Below are 22,222 nucleotides of genomic sequence, written 5' to 3' on the forward strand. Positions count from 1 at the left end.
ACATCATGTCTTCCTGAGCACTTTATGCACAATTGTTGTCTTTTAAGCACTTCTTTACATTTCTTCAATCCATGATTGTAGCCGCAACAGTTCTTGCATCTTCTTATGTTAAACTTGTCATATACTCTGCAATTTTCAGAGTATACAAATACCGACTTATGATTCATAATCATTTTGTACGCGTCACAAGTGACTTCTGCTATAGCACCATAACAATTGTTTCTTTGCTTGTATACGTGTTCCACAGTTAGGCTATTTGCAGGTAAGTTATTACGTTTAATTATATCAGCAGAAAGATCTTCCTTACCAACATTACTTGATAAGTTTGTTATTCTAATGACTGGGTTATCCTTCGAGCACACTTCAGCGGTTAGACTATCTTTGTTTTGTACGTTAAGAGAATTCAGAATCAATTGAGAATCCTCATGACTATTACATTTCACGAATACTGATCCACTACTAGTTTTTTGGATGCTAAGCACTTTTGCACTTGTTTTGTTAGACACTTCATTTTTCACAATGTTAAGCATATCACCTTTAAAATTTTTCTTTGGTTTGACAATAATTCGCGGAAAATCTTTCTTTTTAGCTTGCCTGAATTGAGGGTTCATTACCGCATTCGCATATGATCCTTGAAGCATATCTTTTGTTTCTTGTAAATTATTTTGAGCCTCAGATACAAGTGATCTCAAGAAAGTATTATCTACTCTTAGCTCATCATTTTGCTTTGATAACTCGCTGTTTAATCTCTTTTCCAAACTCAATTCTCTGGAGTATTCCGCACAGTCATTAATTAAATTAAAACACTTTTTATAAGAGTCAAATTATAAAGCAAGACTTATACTTTCCAACCTACTCACTGGATTAGTCAAAATTAACCGATAGTATATTAATAAAATTCATCATTTTTTGTTAATGAAAAAAAGTTAAAAATATCATTTGTGATGAAATTATTTACCAAAAATGTTATAAACAATTTATTTCAACAAATTATAGGTTATTAAGGACGTTGGGGACGCAATTCTGAGTTCAAATTAGCAACTATCAAGAAACAGAGTAAGGTAGATACTTGATTTGACTAGGTGGGTCGGTGGTATCATAGGCTCAAAGCCAATGCATATGCTATCACGCGTATTTTTGTCTGCTGCTAACCTCTCGAGTTAGATTGCATGTAGAACAAACACGAAATTTTTTTATTTTTATAAAATTACTTTGAAATATGCTCGTAAATATGCAATAAAAGCGATATCATTTGAAAGGTAATGATTTCATCTTTCACTATGCGAAATTTGGTCACAATCTCCCATTTTGACCTAAAGTTACACTTAAAATTGTGTGAGAAATCGTCGCTTTCCTATGATTTCCATGTTAAAAAGTGTATATCGATACTAAAATTTCGGGAGAACATTATGAGTGTTATTAATTATCAAATTCCGAAGTATCAACTTCGTGGCCCAACTTGACCTAAAGGTCCCCAACATCCTTAATAAGTTATAAATAATTGAAATTGAATGCTCGTACTAAATAAAAAAAAAGATTAACTTCTGTCGATCGATTCCGGCGATATGAAACAATTTTTTAATCACTTCCGAATTGAAGATCTGAATTGAAATTTTTGGAAAAAGGATATCTAACCCGTATGATATCATCAAATTGGGGTTCCAACAAACTTTTACTTACATACGATACAAGCGTTGAATTTGATCTCTTAATTATTATGAACAAAGGCGTTGTGAATTGAAGAAAAAAAAATCTAAATTTGCTTGTAATTCTTATAGAGACTAGAACATTTTTTGTAAATATGCGTAAAACTGACACCTTAATGATGAAAGAAAAATAAAATCTACATTGGTTAATGGAGCGAAGATGTTCAATTTGTTTATAAGAATTAAAAAACTGTCTTTTATGCAATAGTATGACGAAATAGTTATTTATGTAACAAGTGCCCAAAAGGCGTTTTCGGGCACGAGTGTGCGGAAAAAGACACGAGTGCCGGCTATGCCGGCACGAGTGGGTGTTTTTTGCGCACACTGTGCGCAAAAAGCTGGGCACGTGTTGCATACAAAATTTTATGCAATAGTATGACGAAAAATGTCTTTTTTCGCACATTTTTTAGTGCGCAAAAAGCGTTTTTGGACACTTGTGTGCGGTAAAATGCCCCATTTTGGACACGGGTGTGCGGTAAAACGCCTCATTTAAATGAACGCATTTTTCGTCTACTATTGCATAAAATTTTGTATGCAACACGTGCCCAGCTTTTTCCGCACACTCGTGCCCAAAAACGCCTTTTGGGCACTTGTTACATAAATAACTATTTTAACACTGCGTGCGCGAAACACGGGTTTTTTAACCTTAAATCGTCAGAAAACCCTAGTTTCTCGCAAGCCGAGTTAAAAAATATCGTTTGCAACTAGTCCGCGAGGAAGTTGACTCACCCAGGAGTCTTTGCACCCTCGCTACGCTCGGGTGAAAATAACTCTTGGATGAGTCAACTGCTTCGCGCACTTGTTACAAAATATACTATTTTCGTCATACTATTGCATAAAATGTCTTTTTTGCCCATTTCATTGTGCGAAAAAAGTGTTTTTGGACACTGGTGTGCGGTAAAATTCCTCATTTTGAACACTCGTGTACGGTAAAATGCCTCGTTGAAAATGAAAGTATTTTTCACTGATTTTCGAAAATTTTTTTTAGCTCAATTTTACAATAGATATCAGGTTAATATTTACTATTCCAGTCAATATGTTTGAAAGTGTAAGTCTTGCTTTTAAATTAGACTCTTATAAAAAGTGTTTTCATTTTTTTGTAAGTGTAGAATGACCTCAAACAATAAACATGATGGGAGCAACAAATTCGAGTTTAAGGTAAAGTATTGCATGAATAATTTTGAATTTTTTACCACATAGTAGGTACACCAAGAGCATGCCGCTCAGGCATTTTCAAAAGATTTCGCTAATTTATTCAAAAGATATAAACAATTGAAAAAAGCGATAATTCGGTAGTTTTTAGCGTTTTTCTAAGGAACGAATGTACGAATTAAAATCAGGTGGGGCTCCGTTTGAAGGGTTTGCCAAGCTCTACATGTAGCTTAATTCTCATTTGAGCATTAATCAGCCCTTTCTTTAGAAAAACGATAAACTCCTTAAAAATGATATTTTCGACCGATTAAGGGCTAACAGGGGGCTTAATTATTTTTCATTTTTCAATAACAGTACTAGGCTCTAAACGTGAAAAAAAATTTTTTTTCAAGAAAACACATGATAACCCTTTTCAAAACCCTATTTGAAAGTATTTTGTCCAGTTAGATACTTAGAAACAATTGAGTACATAAATAATGAGGGTATTGGTCCTCAACGCAAGCTGTACGCATATCTAAGCTACCTGTCGTAGAAATTTAAGAGCAAGCATTAATCGATGGTACCCCAGTTGATTTCATTTTGTTCGATGGCCAATTGGCTAGTCCTGTTATTGAAAAATAAAAAATAATTAAGCCCCCTGTTAGCCCTTAAGAAAACCACAATTCTTTATAGTTTTGAAGGTGTTATTTCCAATGTTGATGTTTGAAATTGCGTAAATTAAAAATTTATAATAAAAAATTGTAAATTTACACAAAAAAAGCTTGTTTTTGAGGCTAAATTTTGTTTCATTTCCATTTTTAAACAACATATCATTGTTATACGGGAATAAAATATGTGCAGAACGTGTCCTCGTGGTTTTTATTTTGAGAAACCATGGTTAATTTTGTCAAACAATATTTTTTTCTTAACAAAATGGCGACATGAATGAATAAATTGACTTTTATATTTCATTATTCTTTATTTCATAAACTATCTATTATGTTTAGAGAAAAAGTATATAGAACAAAAAAGTCTTAGAACTGTTTGAGAAACAGCATCAAATTTTTTCCGAATCTTATGAGACGATTTTTCCAAAAAAGTTAAAAATATCAAGAAAAAGAAATTTGGAAAATCTGGTTTCCCAAAATCACTTGCAAAAATTCTGAAAAAATTCAGGCGTATTCCTGTTTTTAGTGTCAAATTAACTTATCAACGATGCTGAAAGTCATTAATCATAATGTTTAAAATAATTATTTTTAATCGGGATATTTTGAAAAAATGCCCATCATTTACAAAAATATTTATCAATCGATTCGTTAATTGCATCTCAATTGGTTCACTCTCTGAAAATTTCACAGTAAACTATCTGAGCTGAATTGTATATTTGTTAAAAAAATATTTAGGACATGAAAAAGTTAAAATACAAATATTTTCCTGGCAGTTGGACTTTAATGTGTGAGCCTGATACCATGTTATGCTAATACATGATATGTTTTAATATTGTATAATATTTAAATCTTCAATGTGCTCAATAATTTTTTCCAGGGACCTATGAGATCAAACTGATTCATTATTATGTACTAGATAAGATCCCCAAAAAATTTGGTGAAGATCTGTGATCAAAATTGATAGGCTCTTCTTGTAAGTAGTGCGAAAAAAAGATAGCCACAAAACTTACATCCATCCTATGTAATACTAGATTATACATACGAATGATAATTTTTAATAAAATTGTCGCCATAGTTAGCAGCCATCAGTTATCGAGCTGAAATAAACTCTTTTGTCTTTATCTCGCTAATTCTTCGAACCAGCGTGAATTCCTTGAGGATCTTACCGAATAGCGAGTACTTTCGGTATTGACATACCGTTAATTTTTTCCTCAATACATAAAGACAAAATTATTACAGTTTGCTTTGGTAAATCGAATAAACATGAAGCATATAGCGTTGGGACTATAAAAAGACCAATTGCACAAAAGACATCGCATTTTCCGACAATAAAAATAATAATCTAAATCGTCGAGCAGGAGATTAACAGCTGCAATAATAAAGCTTACTTGCATATTCTTATGTGTACGGACAAATTTATTGCATGCATTAATCGAGCATTCTCATTTCATTCATTATCCGCGTCTGGGATGCGAGCAGACATGCATGCATCATAATCGCACACGCGACATAAGTCCTTGTCGGCTTTCACATCAAGCCTATTGATATTATAGATCGAATACGAACCGGCGCTTGGAAAGATACAAACTATTTTTATTTTCTCTTTAAACGGCTGCGCTCTACTCGCGCACGCGCGCACGACCCGCCGTGTTAACGTATCACGTGTGGCGAGAGGCCGATTAAAGCCGTCGTAATGCATTCATTGTGTCTCGTTTCTTTTGCTCGTGAAAAATTTGCGCGCTTTTTATATTTAAGACAAAGAGAATTCATGTAATAATTTCACCCGATCAAAGTTTAAATTGATCGATATGTACATGAAATTATTTTTCCTTTCAGTTGTTTTAGTACAGATACTGCTCACTGGAAGTAACTATATTTGCGTAAATAATCATAAAAATTATCTGAAACCCCATTATTCAATATTTTTTTATTTAAAAGCAGAAAAACCTAATCGGTATGAAGAAGATGCTGCCGTCAATTTGATACGACACTGATACTCACTCGAATACACATATAAATAAAATATGATGAAGAGACATTTCATAAACGTACGGAATAAAAGTACATAATTCTTGGTGCGAATGAATCATCTTTCCGATGGCGTGGTTCATGAAAATAGAAAAGAACTGGCTTAAAGTTAGATGTAATATGAATGCAGTGGGACGAAATCAAACTGCAGCGAAATAAGTGACTATGTGAAAATTATAAATACAGGCTTGTATTTATTGCTCGGACAACTGGGTCTAATGACCAATGTCTTTGATCAAGCGAAGGCTATTCGATTTATCAATACTATGATAATTCAACGACAGGTAGACGCTCCAGCGCCAGGTAGGATCTTTAATCGTCTCGCAATGATTTTTTTATAATTAGCTCGTTCCCAAGTGAATCGAGCGGAGGCAATTTAAAAATACCAGCACCCAAGTAATCAGTAATCGACGTCGTTGCAAAATCGCCTGCACAACGACGTCGGTGAAGCAACAACGCGAAGACGCATCCGCGCGAACCGGCGAACCCCTAATTACCCGAGCTCGAGCAGTATTATACTTGGTGAGATGAGCCTATATGCGTGCTCGAGTGTATTTTGCACTTGCTACGTGCCGGTGGAAAAATCCCAAAATATTCCAAAGACAAGTCCGAGCGCATCTCCCCCTTTTCGCGACTGTGACAAGTATGTTATACAGCAGCTCACGATCGGCTTTTATTGCGTGACAATGTAAAATCCATAGAGAGCAAAAAGAAAGGCCGGCTCGCTTAGTCCCTACTCTTTCCCATGGATCATGCGTGCACGCTCAATAATATATCTCGATATGTGCCCGGGAGCATCTCCCAGTGAAAGATACGTCCGAGCTCCCCCCACATATATATTTATATATCGGCATACTTACACATGTACTCCGGGCGTCTTGCGATGTACGCGCATTCATTGAGAAAAAGAGGCGAGCTTTAAAGGAAAAAATAAACGAGCTTATTCGTAAGCAGAGACGCGCGCACTCGCACACAAACGCATAGAGCGAGAGCGCATTAACGCACACTCTAAACAGCATCGCACGTGCGTAGGGTGCATCGCGTCGTCTCGGGTATACGATATACGGTCCAAGATTCGCATGCTACATTAGGTATATATACGGAGCTGGCGAGAGCTGCGGTGGGCAAAGCGCGCGTGAAAAGTCGCAGTTCGAGTCAGTCGCTTCTGAACCGCCGCGCAAGTCGTGTTGTCTTTTATAAAAACACGCGCGTATTAATATACGGTAGCTCGCTCGAAAATATACATACCTACCTATGCAATAGAGCAGTAGCAGCAGCACGTGTGTTTGAGGAAGAGTATATATATCGGAGCAGCTGAGCAATAGCAGCCGCAACGGCGACTTTTAAGACGGGCGCCAAGTGCCTATCGGCGGGCAAGAAAAAAACGCACATCTCCGACATTACCATTTGGCAAGAATCAATGGGCAGGTGACCACTTCTCTCGAGCGTAATCATCATAAGCTCATTTTCTGCTCACCGGATGAAAGATCGATTCACCCGTCGAAAATACCTGCTCCATTAATTGACCGATTGGCTAGACTTTGTGTGTTTACAAGGTGAGTGTTGCGCATTTGTCAACATTTTTTTTTCTTTTTGCTAAACTAGCTTTTATGCATGAAAATACGCTAGTTCGTTTTTCCGCAATACTTTCACGAGGCCAAAGCTATCAACCTGCTAAATTGATGCAAAATTTCAATATCTATCGGTGATAACAATAATCATTGCGATACGTAGAAGCAGTTTACTTTACAGTTACACAGATGACATCCTTCAAATAAAGATACAATGATATCGCTATATAAAGTCGGTATATAAAGTGCTGACAAAATTTACTCCCATTCGGGAGTGAATAAAAAACTGTAGACACAATAGCCAACGCGATTAATTGACGTCGATTTTTTGCAAACTAATACTTGTAATCCAATGCCAGATTACTAAATCATGTGCAATATAATATGATGGACATTGGATTAGTACGCGTAAAAATAGCATAAACTGCGGCAAATTCAAGACGAAGATAAAATAGCTTACTTTGCCAAAATCGAATCAATCATCGTAAAAAATACACGAGTCGAGTATCCGTTGTACCGTGGTTGTACGACGTACAGGACGTAATTATAAAACACGAGACACTTGTAGCGATTTTTTTCTGTCTGACCGTCCGGTGCGTCGTTAACGATTTCTCGAGCGCAAGAGTCGCTCGAGCGCATCGTTGAGTATGCCTCGCCGCAGCGGTGAAATTCGGACGACGACCTTCGCCAATCGGCCAGTGCAAAAGCGACTATTATAACAATACACGAGGCAGAGCGTGCCGTGCGAATGATCGAATTGTGTCATCGCGTGCGAACGCGAAAAAAAAAGGGAATCGCTACTCGAGCAGTCGTAACGGGCGACGATCGGTATATACATAATGCGAGCGTCGATACCGGAAGTGTAATTAATAGAGAAGGACCTGCGCGTTTGTACGAGCGCGGGCAACGCAGGCAGGCAGTCGGCCAATAAATTTGACAATTGCACATTATCTTGCGGCGATGTGAATCGCACAGCTTCGGCTTTTGATTGTTTTGAAGCTAGGTATCTTTAAAAATGTCAAGCTGCTCGCGTACGATGATAAAAATTACGAAACGAGTGGAATTCGCTCTGTCTGATTGTTATCAGGAAGCAAATTTTGTTCATATGTTAAAAACAAACAAACATCATCATTTTAAAAGTAGAGCAATTTGGTGACTGAGAGTTGAGACTTGTTGAACGATATGCATACTTCTTGAATTAATGTTAATGAAAAAAAAATCTGCCATGAAAATTGTATTTGTACTTTGACTGTTAGCTCGCAGATGCATTTGTCAAGTACGTAATCGCTAAACAAAGGAGCATATTCACGGTATTCTATTGCTGACAACGAGATGATTCGATTTATCGTAAAATAAAAACTATCTGTGACATTCGTCAAGATGTAAATTGTCCTTTTATCGAACGACAGCGCAGTTGCATCAACTCGTCGTCGTCTACTTGGAGAAAAATGAATCTTTCTTGGCCCTGTTCAGCATTTGATTTATTTATTATGCTTGATTAGATCACCGCTTCGCGGTGGGTCAGTAAAATACACTTATTATTATAATCATTTTAAAAAATAGATTCTTATGTGGATGAGTTAATCACAAACATATTTTATACATGCGGTAAATACCTAAGATCTTACAGCCTTATCGGTTGAAGGCTAATCTCGCGCGACGAAATACCTCGCAGACGCTGGCCTTTAATGATAAAACAACGGAGGAATAATATTTATCTCTCTTGCGAGCTTCCGACCTGTTAATTTTTTTCGTACACTTCGTACGGCTTTAATTATTCTTTTTTACATCTGATTATCGATGGTCGAACGCGGAAGTTGCATGCTACAACTAACTCACGTCCACTTTTTAAATATAGTGTAATTTTAGTGATACTGAACCTGAACTTTCAAAGCGTAAGATATCAATCAAGCAAATGTTCATTTATGTGCCTCTAATACGATAGTTCTTAATTTTTATTAGATCGTGAAAAATAATTAACGTTAACAGAATTGCATTTAATTCTTACGAAAAAATTGAATTTATTTGCAATAAGTTATGCCACAATTAGCAAAGAGGCATCGATCAAACGTCAATGCGCAGCTTCTTGATTAAGTGCAATCGGTAAATGAATTCATCAACGAGATGCGATTTTGAACAAATTGAAAAAGATTGCGCACTATACACGAGAATTAGCAAATAAAAATGCGACAGCGTATACATATAAACGATTCAATGACCCCGTCTTCGCAGACCGAAAGGAATGATAATTCTCGTGCTTGTATCGGGGATTGCGCGGAAAATACCGTAAAGTGGAATCTGCGAGTGAATCGAGCGATACGTTTAATGCGTGTATTATGCGTAAGACGAGACGCTCTCTCGAGCGCCAAGCAAACAATTTTTACTCAATCAAAGACCCATTGACTATTTTCAAGTGGCTACATGATAACTGCAGTTTGTAAGCACGCGATGGGTTTTCGTCAATCATGGCCAATAGAACGGCGATACATTTATCGAGATACACCGCACTTTTATCGAATCATCACATTCATCGATTGAAAGAAAAAGTAGAAAAAGAGTCTCGAGATCCATTGATCAGTGCATTGCAAATAATTGGAGGCTACAATGAAGAATTGCTCGGTCGATCGATATCGATCGGAACGCGAGTAGAATAATCAGCGTTGCTCGGCGATTTACCTTTATTTTCGCTTACTTATACTGCGATTCTCCAGTATTATGTGCGTGCGTATAAACGCACGCGAAACAAGTACAAGGTGGACGTGCGATCATCGTTATAATTGCATGGAAAACGCGTCAGTGACCCTTTTCACTGCGATAATACGTGACAATGTATTGTTTTGCAATTACCGCGGTGTTTGGCCGATGCGCGATCAAGCGTGTACATAATTTATCGATTTATTTTTCACATATAATATATTTTTTATTTTATGTACGTACACCCAGACATTGTAAGCGGACGAGACAAGGATCTAATACTTGTGTAAGCGTGGCACGCGATTTCTAATGGAATGCAGAGCCGAGTAAACAAAAGTCACGGAAATTATCTGCCGAAGATAGTCGATACAACGACGACGGTGACGACGACGACGAGTTATCGACGACGCGAGCTGCTAAACGGAAAAGTTGCAGCGATCGCTCGCGTGCGCCTCCTCGCCTATATATCGCGCGTAAACGCACACGAACACGCGGACGCCTGCGCGAGCTGTAATAGCAAAACAACGCAATCCGCGCATAGTGCAATCGGCGGCAATTGCTAGCGCGTTCCAGTGCGTCGATGCTTGTTTACATACACCTGCGGTTGACGTTTATCTCGAGTCGTCGAGCCGCTGATTTTCTCACGTAGCGTAATTAAAGAGCATAAATTGCGCAATGTCGAGCTGCAGTATCGGAGCGAATAGTTAACAATAACGCGGATAATATGGTTAGATAACGAGCACACCGTACGCGCGTCTCATCCAATTTCCGAGATCAAGTACGGTATTTCTGAAAAATCTAAAATAAAAGTCGAGAGACATTGTAACGTTGCTCTATCTGCTGTAAATCTTAAAAAAAGATCTCGCGCTCGTATTACTTTGTCTTCTTGCGCGTCTGTATACATATAATGCAGGTTACCGTAACGCACGTCATAGTTGATAATTCCCGAAGCAGCGATCGTGTGTCAGCTGGCGTCGCACACATTCGTCATCGGCGTTTGAAAATAATAAAAAAGAAGATGCGGCAACGTAAATGCCGCACGCGTCCGCTAGGCTTTGGCGAAACAACGACTATGACGACGACGACGGCGACGTTCTCGCGTGCTGATCTGTTTAGCTGTGTGCGATAAAAGTATACCAGAAAATTCTATTTTGGCCCTCGCTGACTCTCGCCGAGGTATATGCTCGTCGGATATTGCCAAAGCGCTATAGACACAAAATATATGTATGCTGCATGACGTTGTTATTAGAGCTTGCGGAGAATGTTATACGAGAGACTGACCGATTGCTATTCGATAGATGAACGGCGTCACTGATTGCGAGCTTTTACGGATATTTTCACGAGCTTTCCTTCTCGAATCGAGCAGACTGCGCGAGCTCGATACAACGCGTTTTTTGACTTGTGGGCAAATTCTCCGCCAACGTAATCGTTAATTGTCAATTGATGCATGTACACATGGAATCGCGAATAAAGAAAATTGATATTTTAACGAGCCCATAGTTATGATTGTGCAACGCTGTCAAATATCTGTCCAACTCGGCACAGGTAACAATTTGCTCGACTCTATTATTGCGTATACACACGACATGCGAGCGTGCGAGGTAATTCGTCCTTGAACTTCACCGGCTTGTTGCTAACTGACAAACGATATGTAACTGCTCATTAATTTGTTTTATCAACTAATAATCCAAATGAAGCAGTTCGTCTAAAAATTCATTTCTTCATAAGCGGGTGAAGCTTGATGCAGCCAAAAAAAACACAACTGCCCATTAAAACGATTGACGAACATTTGTAGTTTATCAGTCATAACGTGTCCAGTGAAACTACGCGATGAATATTATTTTTTTTTTAAAGCTTGTTTATCACCTGAATTTGTTAAGAAAATTCGTTTTGGGCCAAAAAAGAGGGGCGTGTAAATTGTCACAGATAAATTGTGTCGCGTTTGGCTACGAACCAAAGAAAAAAGTATACCCTAATGCCAATCAATATTCGGCACTCGATAAAGGCACGTTGATTCAAGCTGAACACCGCGTGCTCGATCCGCAAATACAAGCAAATCTCACAAAGCTCTCGTCGATCGTATAGATAAATGCGCTGCTTAGTCGTTACTTGGAGAGCTGCCGATTTCCAATATAGTTTTTCAAGCTCGAAACTTTCCGATCACGCATCGAGATATCGCAATGCATGCCATAGTCAGTATACAGTTGTTTAGCGGCAAAGTTGACTGCATAATTACCTAGCCATGACAGAGAAGGAAATGGAACAAAATCCTTCCGTGGCTCGACTATAATCTGGTTCGACGAACTCGAAAAATCAGCAATGGGTGCTGCTGTTGGCGGGCGAATAGGGTAATAGTAGAATAGGTGTCGAAAGTGTACAACCAGAAGCGAACTAGCAGCATCAGTCCACGACGCAAATAGCACGTGTGGGCCACAAACTTTTACCAGGTCATGGTATAACAACGCACGTTGCCATCTGAGAAACCAAAAGCTTAAATAAACGTCGAGGAATCCGTGCAAAGATAAGCATTATTTAAATTTACGAACATAGGGAGGCGCGCAACTGAAAATCGACTTTGCTATGTACGGACGCAGTGTTTAGTTGGCCGGTGTCAACGAATAAATTTTCTGATAATAGCAGAGCGGCCTTTTACCCATTGAGAACACACGACAACTAAAATGAATCTCATTTTTATTAAGGAGTTGCACTGGTGACCCACTGCGCGACTGGTCCAGTTCTGTTTGTTAACTCGAGCGCTTAAAGAAAGCTCGGGCCCAATTTCGACAGGCTGATCTGCTTCGCGCAGCTTACAAGCACCACGTAGATAAGGAAATGGTTCGAAGCAGTGAGTTGAGGACTCTATTATACGCGAGGGCACGTGCGCCGGCTCGGGCCATTCTTCAATTAAACGACCAGAATAATATTCATATGAGCGTAGGTGCAGACACTTGAGTGCCCATTAAAAGCCCTACGTAGTGACAAAACAATTATCTCGAACTTTTTATTTACTCTTCTGTCCACGATTCGATGCAAAAATTCAAGATCTTTATCGATGTATGAATGAAAATGTAAAAATACATGCAAAATGAGCATTGTAGGGTTCGTGAGATAAATCTGAACGCCGATAATAATAGAGTAACAAGCTGGCGTTTGTCACTGTGTGCGTCACAGCGAATTATCTAATTAGCTCGTTGCAACGTTATAATACAGTTAAACGTTTCAAGGCAAATATGATAAGTTGCTTTTCGGACAGGATTTCCAAATATATCATAGAAGTTACATAGAAATACGTTAAAAGGTATAGAAGTTGCATAGCTAAAGCTTTATTTATAAGCATTCAAACCATTCAAAAGTTTCCTTTGATTTTTACGAATCATTAATTTTTTCTCTTTATTTGTTATTATGCCGTTACATTCGCATATTTTTCAAAAATCAATAAAGATTACATCTGTTGATTATCAGATTCTTTAAAGACATATATGCGCATTTATAAAAAGTCTTGTAAATAATATATCAAAAGTTCAAAGTATTTTATATTTTAAATATGTACCAAAACAAATGTGATAACTTGCAAAAATAACCCATACAATCAATAAAAAATATATATAACTGAAATTAACTTAGCTCGGAAGATACTACTATCTTAATCTAACATTCAGGTATACAAATGTCTTTGGCAAAGATTGGACCGACCACCCTTAACAATAAAGTTCCAAGGAAAATTTAAATAAAATCAACCAAAGAAAGCAATCCTCAACTAGACACATATCAAGCAACGATCAGGAACACGAAGATTATTGGTCGATACGATGGAGTCGGTGCGTCTTTCGAACGTGGCTATCATAGAGACCATCTCTATGGTGACTATAAGCTCTCACCAAATAAAGAGCAATATTCGTTTTATGTCAATCAGTTTTTAACTATCCGTTTTAGTGACCAAGTCATCGGTGTATTTATGTTGTTTGCTCATTTTTTGAGTTTTTTAATTACTTTTAACTTAATTATTTTTGAACGAGAATTTTCCGACAAACAACATTTAGTTACTAAATAGATCGATTTTTGGACAAAAAATTTTATGAATAATTATTCGAAATAGAACAAACAACATCGTCTCTAATTATATCATAGTCATCTGTATTTAATTAAAAACCTTGATTCATCGAAGATGAGAAATTGTATGTCCAGCAGCTGAGTAAATCTAGCCACGGAATTTCAATCATGATTTACAATTAAAAATCATTTTTACTCAGTAACTTGACTATTTTTCTGCTAAAACGAAGAGGAAATATTAATTGAGTTGCCAACCACTCAATATGTTCAAATATTCCAGCACCCTTTTGTACGCATAAATTTAAAAAATCTGCAATCACTAAAACATATACTTACATGTTTTATCGTATTGACTAATGATTATTTTTCAATCGTTTAGCAATAATTTTACTATACTTCTCCTAATTTTGATAAAAAGCTGACTAATATAATATAATTCAATCATCGGCAGTAACAAATAAATGACTGCACTTGTCTTCAAAATGATTAGTGGTGACGCTTTAACGCAATTTATCTTTCTTACTTACAGATGGAGTTGCATACAAAGAGTGCGAAAGAGGCAACATCTATTAAGGTGAACAATAGTAAGAGCTCAAGTTACTCGAACGCAAAGGAAAAAGAAATTGTGTAAGAATGAAGTATAAATGTATTGTATACTGATCAAGTTCATTAATGGAAGTTTTTGAGTTAAATAAGTCAAATTTATTTACGATTCGAATTGTTTTCTTTTATTCAGCAGCACTTACGGAGCTTTCCAATCAAAAGATCCGATTCTACAAGATGATGTCGAAGCTCGCGGAGGCGGGGACGACGGCCACGGCATTGGATCCGGACACACAACTGGGTAAGACACCTTCTCAAAGCCTAAAAAATGTCGTAGATTATGTCACGAGGCCAATGATCTGATCTGATTTGCCTCGACAGATACATCGAAACACTCATGCACCATTTCAAGGGCAACGTCGGATCTGGCATGTTTGCTCTAGGCGACGCATTCAAAAATGCCGGTCTTATGCTCGGACCACCGTTGACCATTATTCTAGGAGTAATCTGCATTCATGCTCAACACATTCTGGTTTGTATTTATGCAGATTTATAACACTTGCGCCACAATCTTGTGATCTCGTTATGATAATCGTCGCGAATGCTTATATTAGCGCGTCGAGCTGTACGCTCAATTAAGTCGTTACTTATCTTGTAAGATCATTGTTTTTTGCGGCCTGTGCGCTCCAATTTTCATCAAGGTCTCGAGTATTATGTATAATTTACGGTTAATTTTTCTAGATTCCAAGCAATTGTAGTTCCAACGATTTTTCTCAATGTTGTCGGTTTTTTTATTAGCAAAAGATAAAATTTAATGAGTTATAAATTCAATGCAAGATAGAAAAAATTTAATAATTTTTTTATCGTCAGCTCAATTGCAACGATGAGGTGCAGCGAAGGCTAGGCGATTCCTTAGCTTCGCAACCTGGATATGCTACTACGGTGGAGTTATGTTTTGCCACTGGGCCATTGGCACTCCGAAAATATGCAGTTTTCATGAGGTAAAATACAGCTCAAATTTTTTTTCAAGCGATCTTCAAAGTATAGTTGACGAACGTATCCCGTTATATGTGCGTGCAGATGCATTTAATATGACATATACTCAAAATCATCATCATAAATTGGTTTTATTTCAGTTTAAAACGATTCACGTAGGATTAAATGCGAAGAGAAACTGGCATTATGATGAGCCGATTTTTCTTTGCACTGACAATCATTAAAATAACAAATAAATTCGTTCGTTTTCTCAATATTTTTTTATCACGATGGAAAATAAAGAGACGCTGCCAAATTGATATAAACGCTTTACTTATGAACACCTGTTCATATAACAAGACACGTCGTGGAGTATTACCCTTCGCGTAAACTGTTTAAAAATATTGACCGTAAAAATTGAAACGACCCTTGACTTTGATAAGTTGACTATTTGAATATGTATGAGGTTGATACTGGACTGAGATGTAATGTACGATGTTAATGATAGGTACTTAATGAAAAAAGCTAGACGGAACGTTTTTTTCTGGGTTTTGTTTACAGGCCCCGACTCTTTTAAGAGTCACAGTGTCACAGGTAAAAAGGGTCATAAGATAAGCGATTAAGAAAAATAGCAGAGTCACCGGTTTTCAAGATTAAGCTTTGATTAAAGATGATACGTTCGGTGTCTATGAGACAATTAGGGTAAGCTATTTTTTATATGACATAGAAAGAATCACTTTTTTCTTTCCTTAAAATCAATTACCTGGTCTCCTCAACTCCGAAATCGTAATACCTAATACTGTTAAGTTATTTTTCTACTTCTTTCATTGTAAATGACGGTTTCATTAAATGTTTAGAACTTTCGTTACTACAAAAAAAGGTAACGTTTTAACTAATGTAAATCGTTTTTAAAATCTTATAAATTTAGCTCTCAACGAATGAGTACACCTAAAAATATCTGTTTCAACAAGCAATGCTTTCCAAAGAAACAGTTTCTTAAATACTCGGGTACATCCTTCAATTCTTGATTATTTTTTTCTTTGTTTTTAAGTAGTAATTATTTTTTCAATCGTTATTTCTTTTTGGTGAAAATCTGTTTTCGACTGTTCGAATACGCACTAATGATTTAACAAGGCAATCTATTTATCTCTATGTATCTAGTTATTTTATTAGGTATACACATACAAATAATAACTGTATTGTTTGTTTTATAATTCCAGTTGATAAAAAAAACCTGCAAAAATAAATGCAAAAAGTATTATGGAAACAAAAAGCTCAATTCGGCAGCGTCGATGTTTAAGTGTTACATATTACATATAGTCTACGCTTCATTGTTTCTCTTATTGTTTTTCTCACGTCGAGTTTAATTGTAATAAAAAAATGAATAATTTATTAAAAATCACTTGTGATAATCGACGAAAAATAATTTCAAACGAATATAATCATGTACTGTATGGTGTATATGTGTATGATAATAAATAAATCAACAAACTTAACACTTAACGGCAATGCACAAGAGAAATGAAGAAGCCTACATCGCAGTCTATATAAGCGTTTAAAAACCTTAAATCAGAGGTCAAGTCACATCTAATTTGATAAAATTTCTAAAAACTCGCATCGAAAGCATAATTTTTCTCGACATCCATCATTAAACGCCCCCTGAAGCCTACGTGCCATAATACGATGATTATTTTCTATATTTGCAGAAAATTAGTTAATCTATTTCTATGTATTACGCAACTTGGATTTTGCTGCGTCTATTTTGTCTTTATTTCGACGAATATGAAACAGGTGAGATTTATTTTTAGATGCACACCGATGTTCTCGGTTTATTATTAATTCGCCTAGGCATAGTTGAAAGCCATGCATTCTCGAGCTTTCCATTTCTTAACTTTCTCTTTGTTAATTTTTCCTTCGTTTCTTCAAAAAAATTATCCTCTTTTCATAGTCAAAGAGTCTCATAAAATTTCAAATTTTGACATTTTCGCCCAATCAAAGGTTCTGGACGTTTGGGGCATCAAATTAGACCTGCACTACCATATGGCCGTGGTGCTGATACCGATAATGCTGAGTACCTGGATTCGCAACCTCAAGTTCCTAGTGCCACTGTCCTCGCTGGCCAATCTTCTTATTATCACAGGCTACATAGCGACGATCTACATCATGTGCCACGATTTGCCACCTATATCCGAGAGGCGGTACGTCGCCAACTGGGACATGATACCCCTGTTTTTCGGCACGGTCATTTACTCTTTCGAGGGCATCACTTTGGTAAGACGGGAATTTGACTTTTTTATTATGTCAATAAAAGGGAGCTTTTTGATGTATTGATGCGCGAACGTTCATAAACAGTCTTGACCCAATTACTCGAAAGTATGCGGACATTGATCAATCAAACATTTTTGGGGTTGCTAAAGTAGAAGTAACATTGATATAATGTATACTTAATACGGTCCAAATTTGATTTCAGGTTTTACCTCTAAAAAAAGAAATGAAGAAACCTAAAAATTTCGACAAACCATTGGGAGTATTAAACGTTGGTATGGTCATTGTTGGAGCAATGTTCGTTGCCCTTGGTTTTTTGTCTTATCTCAAATACGGAGATAAAATAGAAGGCTCGGTCACTCTTAACTTGGAACCAAAAGCAGATACGTAAGTCTTTACTTCATTATATTAATCCTGCGATTTAAAACAAGAATATAATTTCTTAAATTTTAAATTCATTACGTTGAAACTTCACGAGCATATTTTTAATTTAAGGTTGATGCAGGAAGAATTTAGTTTTACCACAAGGTTAATATTTTTCAAATGAAACAGTTCAAGTTGATCTTGCATGTTTTTAAGCTTGAAACTAAATAAATGCTTGCAACTATCTAAATTTATTAGATTAGAACGATTTATTTATTAACAATAACTCCGTTTTGTAGTGGCATGAATAAATCTTTCTTTTAAATAACCATACAGTTTAACATAACGAGAAACGTATTTATACTGTGCTTTAAAATCTATTCTTCCAAAAGTCCTGAGTTGTTTTGTCTAGGTATCTTTTCGGAATTGTGATTAAACAATATTGTAAGTCGTGAACTTGAATATGGAGTGAATCGGAAATTTTTACATAGATGATTTTGTATTGACTTTTTAAATTTTTTCAATTTTTTTTGACCAGAGTTATCTTTGAGTAACAATAAATATCAAATAGGTATATATCAATGAGATTTAAAATTTATTAATTCTCATTGATAATAAACATAATTTAATAAATGACATGAAGTAAAGTTTTTTTAAATCCCATAATTATTTAAATTCTAGTAAAATTGTTATGACCTTTCAAACTACGAGTAGGTTTTACAGCGTTAAACTGGGCTACCGATTATATAACTTTTAATGTAACGCGTGAAAAATCTAGTCCAGTTAAATGAATGATTTATGCATAATCGTTAACTTCAGAAGTCGTAGTGCATGCATAATAATTTTTTATCTACTGGCATGACGTTTTCACCTAATTTTTCTAAGACAATCAAAGTAAATTATAAAAAATAGTTTTCTGTACTTTATAATTACTTGAAAAACAGTTTATGAACAGTCGAGTGATAATCTCAATTACAAAAAGTCGTTAATCGAGATACATTATTAAACTTTTTCCATACATTAAAATTCTACGTGAGCTTCTTTCGTAAACGTTATCCTAATGGTGAGCTCATATTAATCTCTCATTTTCAGCCTACCTCAATGCATCAAACTAGCCATATCATTGAGTATTCTACTGACTTACGCTCTACAGTTCTACGTGCCGATCGCCATTATGTGGCCGGAATTTCAAAATTATTTTGGACCTTGCCGTTGGCCTGTCGCTGGAGAGATCATGTTCCGTTCGAGCATGTGCTTCATAACTTGTAAGTACATTTTGGACTTCGTTCATCGACCAAAGCTCCGAGCATAAAAATAACACGAGCAATTCTTATTATTTCCTGCAGTCATATTGGCCGAGGCCATTCCACATTTGGGCCTGTTCATCTCATTGGTAGGCGCAGTGAGCAGCACAGCTCTAGCCCTGATATTTCCTCCGATCATCGAGATCGTGATCTGCTGGCAGAACGCGACTCTCGACAAAGCCGTTGTAACGAAGGACGTCTGCATACTTTTGATCGGTATTCTCGGCTGTGCTACCGGTACCTACGAGAGCGTCACGCAAATTGTCAAAGCATTTACAAAGTCAGGGTGATTATCGAGTATCGAGTAATATCATTTTCACAAAAGTGTTGGACTTATCTCAATATTTACATACGTACTACTAGATACAAGTATAAGTTGGCATTGTTCAAAACAAAACATTGTGTAAATATTACGATGTGCCTCAAGTATTTTCACAGACCTGATTAACGTGCTCTTTCTTTGCAATACTAAATACCCTAGCGTTAAGAGATCATCGAATACATGAGGGACTCTCATGTAACGAAGCTGTAAAAATATATTTAAATCCGTCATTGATTCGTTCATTATGAACATTTTAAGAAAACTGAACTAAACTTCAATCGAATAAACCTGAAGAAATCATAATCATTATTGATAGCTTATTAGAATGTATGTAGTTATAGTTGCTTAGACTATATAACTTTTTATGACTATATAGTTGATATGTATAAAATGTATTAAGAATTTTAATATACTCTTTCTAAAGATGAATTTACAACTTTTGTGTAAAAATGTACAGTATATTTTAAAGTGATTATGATAGTTTTAAGATAAAAGTAAAGCAATAATTAAAAAGAGATGATAAAAAATGTATTATATTCAAAAAAATGATTGAAATTTTGTAAATGAGCAAATAGTGAGACAATAAATATAATGTTTTGTATGAGCGATAACCAAAAAAAATTTTCTAATCATCAACTTTTTGTTTGTTGTGTAAAACTTCAGATTTAATGCACACAACTTATTAATTCTTATACACTCTTGTTATTAAAAAAATAAATATGGCAGTATAATTTCAGAATTTCATTCTCTTTCATTTTCACAAAAAGATTTCATGCAACAATTTTAACACATTAATTGGCATTTTCAATATCAGCAATAGCCATCACAGTAAAGAGAACTTGTCCAGGTTCATGTGCCATATATTCTTTGCAAACTCGTGCTGCATCTTCTAAAAATGTTTCTGGGCTTGATTTACCATGATTAATAGGAAATGGTTTTCTGCCATCTGAAAAAATAGAAAATTTAATATTATTTATCAAAACATAAGAAAAAACCTGTATTACAGAAAATAATCTAAGTAAATAAAAATTTTCAGCATTTTAGCAATTTCTTACCTAATTCATAAATTGAGCCATCTTTTTCTATGAATGCTAAAAAGTGATGAATTACTTTCTCATCTTCAGAAGGAGGCTATAAAAATGTAAGTATACAGTATAAACGCCAAATTAATGCCTTTTATTATGATTTACAAATGTATTTACCTCTGTTTGACCTTCTTGAGAAAATTCCTCATGTGTACTACTAATACTTTGAGCTTTAACTAATTTTTCACCCCGCTGTTTAGAATCTAAGTCTTTGGTTTCATCTAAAAATTCTTTTAAAACTCCGCTTTCAAGTTTAATTCTAGAATTTAATAAGAATTCAATTTTAACACATCCAGTATACTATTCAATATCAATTATAAACATGAAAAAGAATAAATTAAAAGTTTATTTTTAATATAAAAATTCAAATAAAAAGAATGATGGAAACAATAACTGTATATTTTACATGGAGCACATACCATTTGAATTTAAAAAAAATTACATGTTTTTCTTAATGACTTTAAATGAGAAAAGAATTAAGCATAATGTAAATAAAATTTTGTTATACTCTTGAATTTATAAAATACTTACTCATCAAGTTTGTTTGCAATACTGTGAATGATTGCAACTGTTCCACAAGCATTTGATACATATTGGTCTAAATGATAGACATTATTATTTTTAGTTCCCTTTTCAATTTCTTTTTTTTCTAGTTCAGCTTTATATTGCTCCGTCTAAATGAAAAGAAGTATTATTAACTTCAAGAAAAATAATGTATCTAATATTTGATATAATTAAAAAAATTGATGAAAATTAATAATTTTACTCAGAAAATCCAAAAAATAAATACTTACATTCGGAGATATTGGATAGAGCAAAATAACAGCAGCAACAGGTTTGGGCACTAATGCTAACAATTCTGGATCTAATCCATACACATCAACTAAACCCCATTTTTTTGGTACACCAAGTGTGTGCATGAACTGTGGTGAAAAAAATAACAAGTAATTAAATAAAATTTAAAATTTCAAACCTTTAGCATGTCAAAATAAAGTGACTCCCACCTTGGTCATAACCTAAAACATCAAAAATAGCAGATGAATGATTTTGCAAAAACTCTAAACATAAAGAAAAAATGTGTTTATTCCTTACATCTGGATTAGACTCTAGAGGTACCCAAGCCATGTTTGTTTATTGTGCTTTTGCAGAAAATATGATGAAACAATTCACAATTAATCACTTATAGATAGCAATATCGTTTTGCCGGACACAGTTAAATATAAAAGCGTGTATTTACTATTTACTACAGTGTTGCAGTCTCAGCAAGTACTGAAGACATCCGACATGACACGGGGTGCGCCTGTGTACACAAGCCACGCTATTAGTAAACAAATCAACTACCAAAAGTCAAAACAAATAACACATTAATCTTACTTGAAAATTTTAGTTTTTCACAAATAATATAAAAATATTGGGTTGGGTTAAGAATAAGTTTTTGGCTCGGTAAAGAACTCGAGCAAAAAATCTATTGCAGCCAAGTATGTACTTGCAGTAAATATGTATTTAAAAAAATGAAT

General features: G+C 35.5%; 2 protein-coding genes across 7 annotated transcripts; one reads left to right on the plus strand and one right to left on the minus strand.

Annotated features, from left to right (window-relative positions):
- The first annotated feature begins 6,650 nt into the window (after nucleotides 1-6,650).
- Nucleotides 6,651-20,182, plus strand: LOC106659364 (proton-coupled amino acid transporter 1). Of its 6 annotated transcripts, none has more exons than XM_023459833.1 (12): nucleotides 6,651-7,089; nucleotides 13,458-13,658; nucleotides 14,378-14,475; nucleotides 14,588-14,692; nucleotides 14,773-14,923; nucleotides 15,262-15,392; nucleotides 17,073-17,157; nucleotides 17,365-17,637; nucleotides 17,837-18,018; nucleotides 18,127-18,159; nucleotides 19,087-19,259; nucleotides 19,341-20,182. In XM_023459833.1, exons 2-12 carry the CDS (start codon nucleotides 13,608-13,610, stop codon nucleotides 19,586-19,588), a joined length of 1,530 nt encoding a protein of 509 aa, XP_023315601.1. In that variant the 5' UTR covers nucleotides 6,651-7,089; nucleotides 13,458-13,607; the 3' UTR covers nucleotides 19,589-20,182. The 6 variants fall into 6 exon arrangements, with proteins under 6 accessions (XP_023315601.1, XP_014237375.1, XP_014237377.1 ...); XM_014381889.2 differs by having other exon boundaries at nucleotides 6,652-7,089; nucleotides 14,585-14,692; XM_014381891.2 differs by having other exon boundaries at nucleotides 6,653-7,089; nucleotides 13,458-13,616; nucleotides 14,585-14,692.
- An 80-nt stretch (nucleotides 20,183-20,262) lies between these two features.
- LOC106659365 (ubiquitin carboxyl-terminal hydrolase) lies at nucleotides 20,263-21,991 on the minus strand. Its single transcript, XM_014381895.2, has 7 exons — nucleotides 21,798-21,991; nucleotides 21,710-21,721; nucleotides 21,500-21,628; nucleotides 21,237-21,379; nucleotides 20,823-20,964; nucleotides 20,676-20,751; nucleotides 20,263-20,566 (listed from the first exon to the last, which is right to left on the minus strand). Exons 1-7 carry the CDS (start codon nucleotides 21,828-21,830, stop codon nucleotides 20,412-20,414), a joined length of 690 nt encoding a protein of 229 aa, XP_014237381.1. The 5' UTR covers nucleotides 21,831-21,991; the 3' UTR covers nucleotides 20,263-20,411.
- Nucleotides 21,992-22,222: the final 231 nt, after the last annotated feature.

This window comes from Trichogramma pretiosum, unplaced genomic scaffold (genome assembly GCF_000599845.2).
Source record: "Trichogramma pretiosum strain Unisexual culture from Peru unplaced genomic scaffold, Tpre_2.0 scaffold16, whole genome shotgun sequence".
In the NCBI taxonomy this organism is placed as follows: Eukaryota; Metazoa; Arthropoda; class Insecta; order Hymenoptera; family Trichogrammatidae; genus Trichogramma; species Trichogramma pretiosum.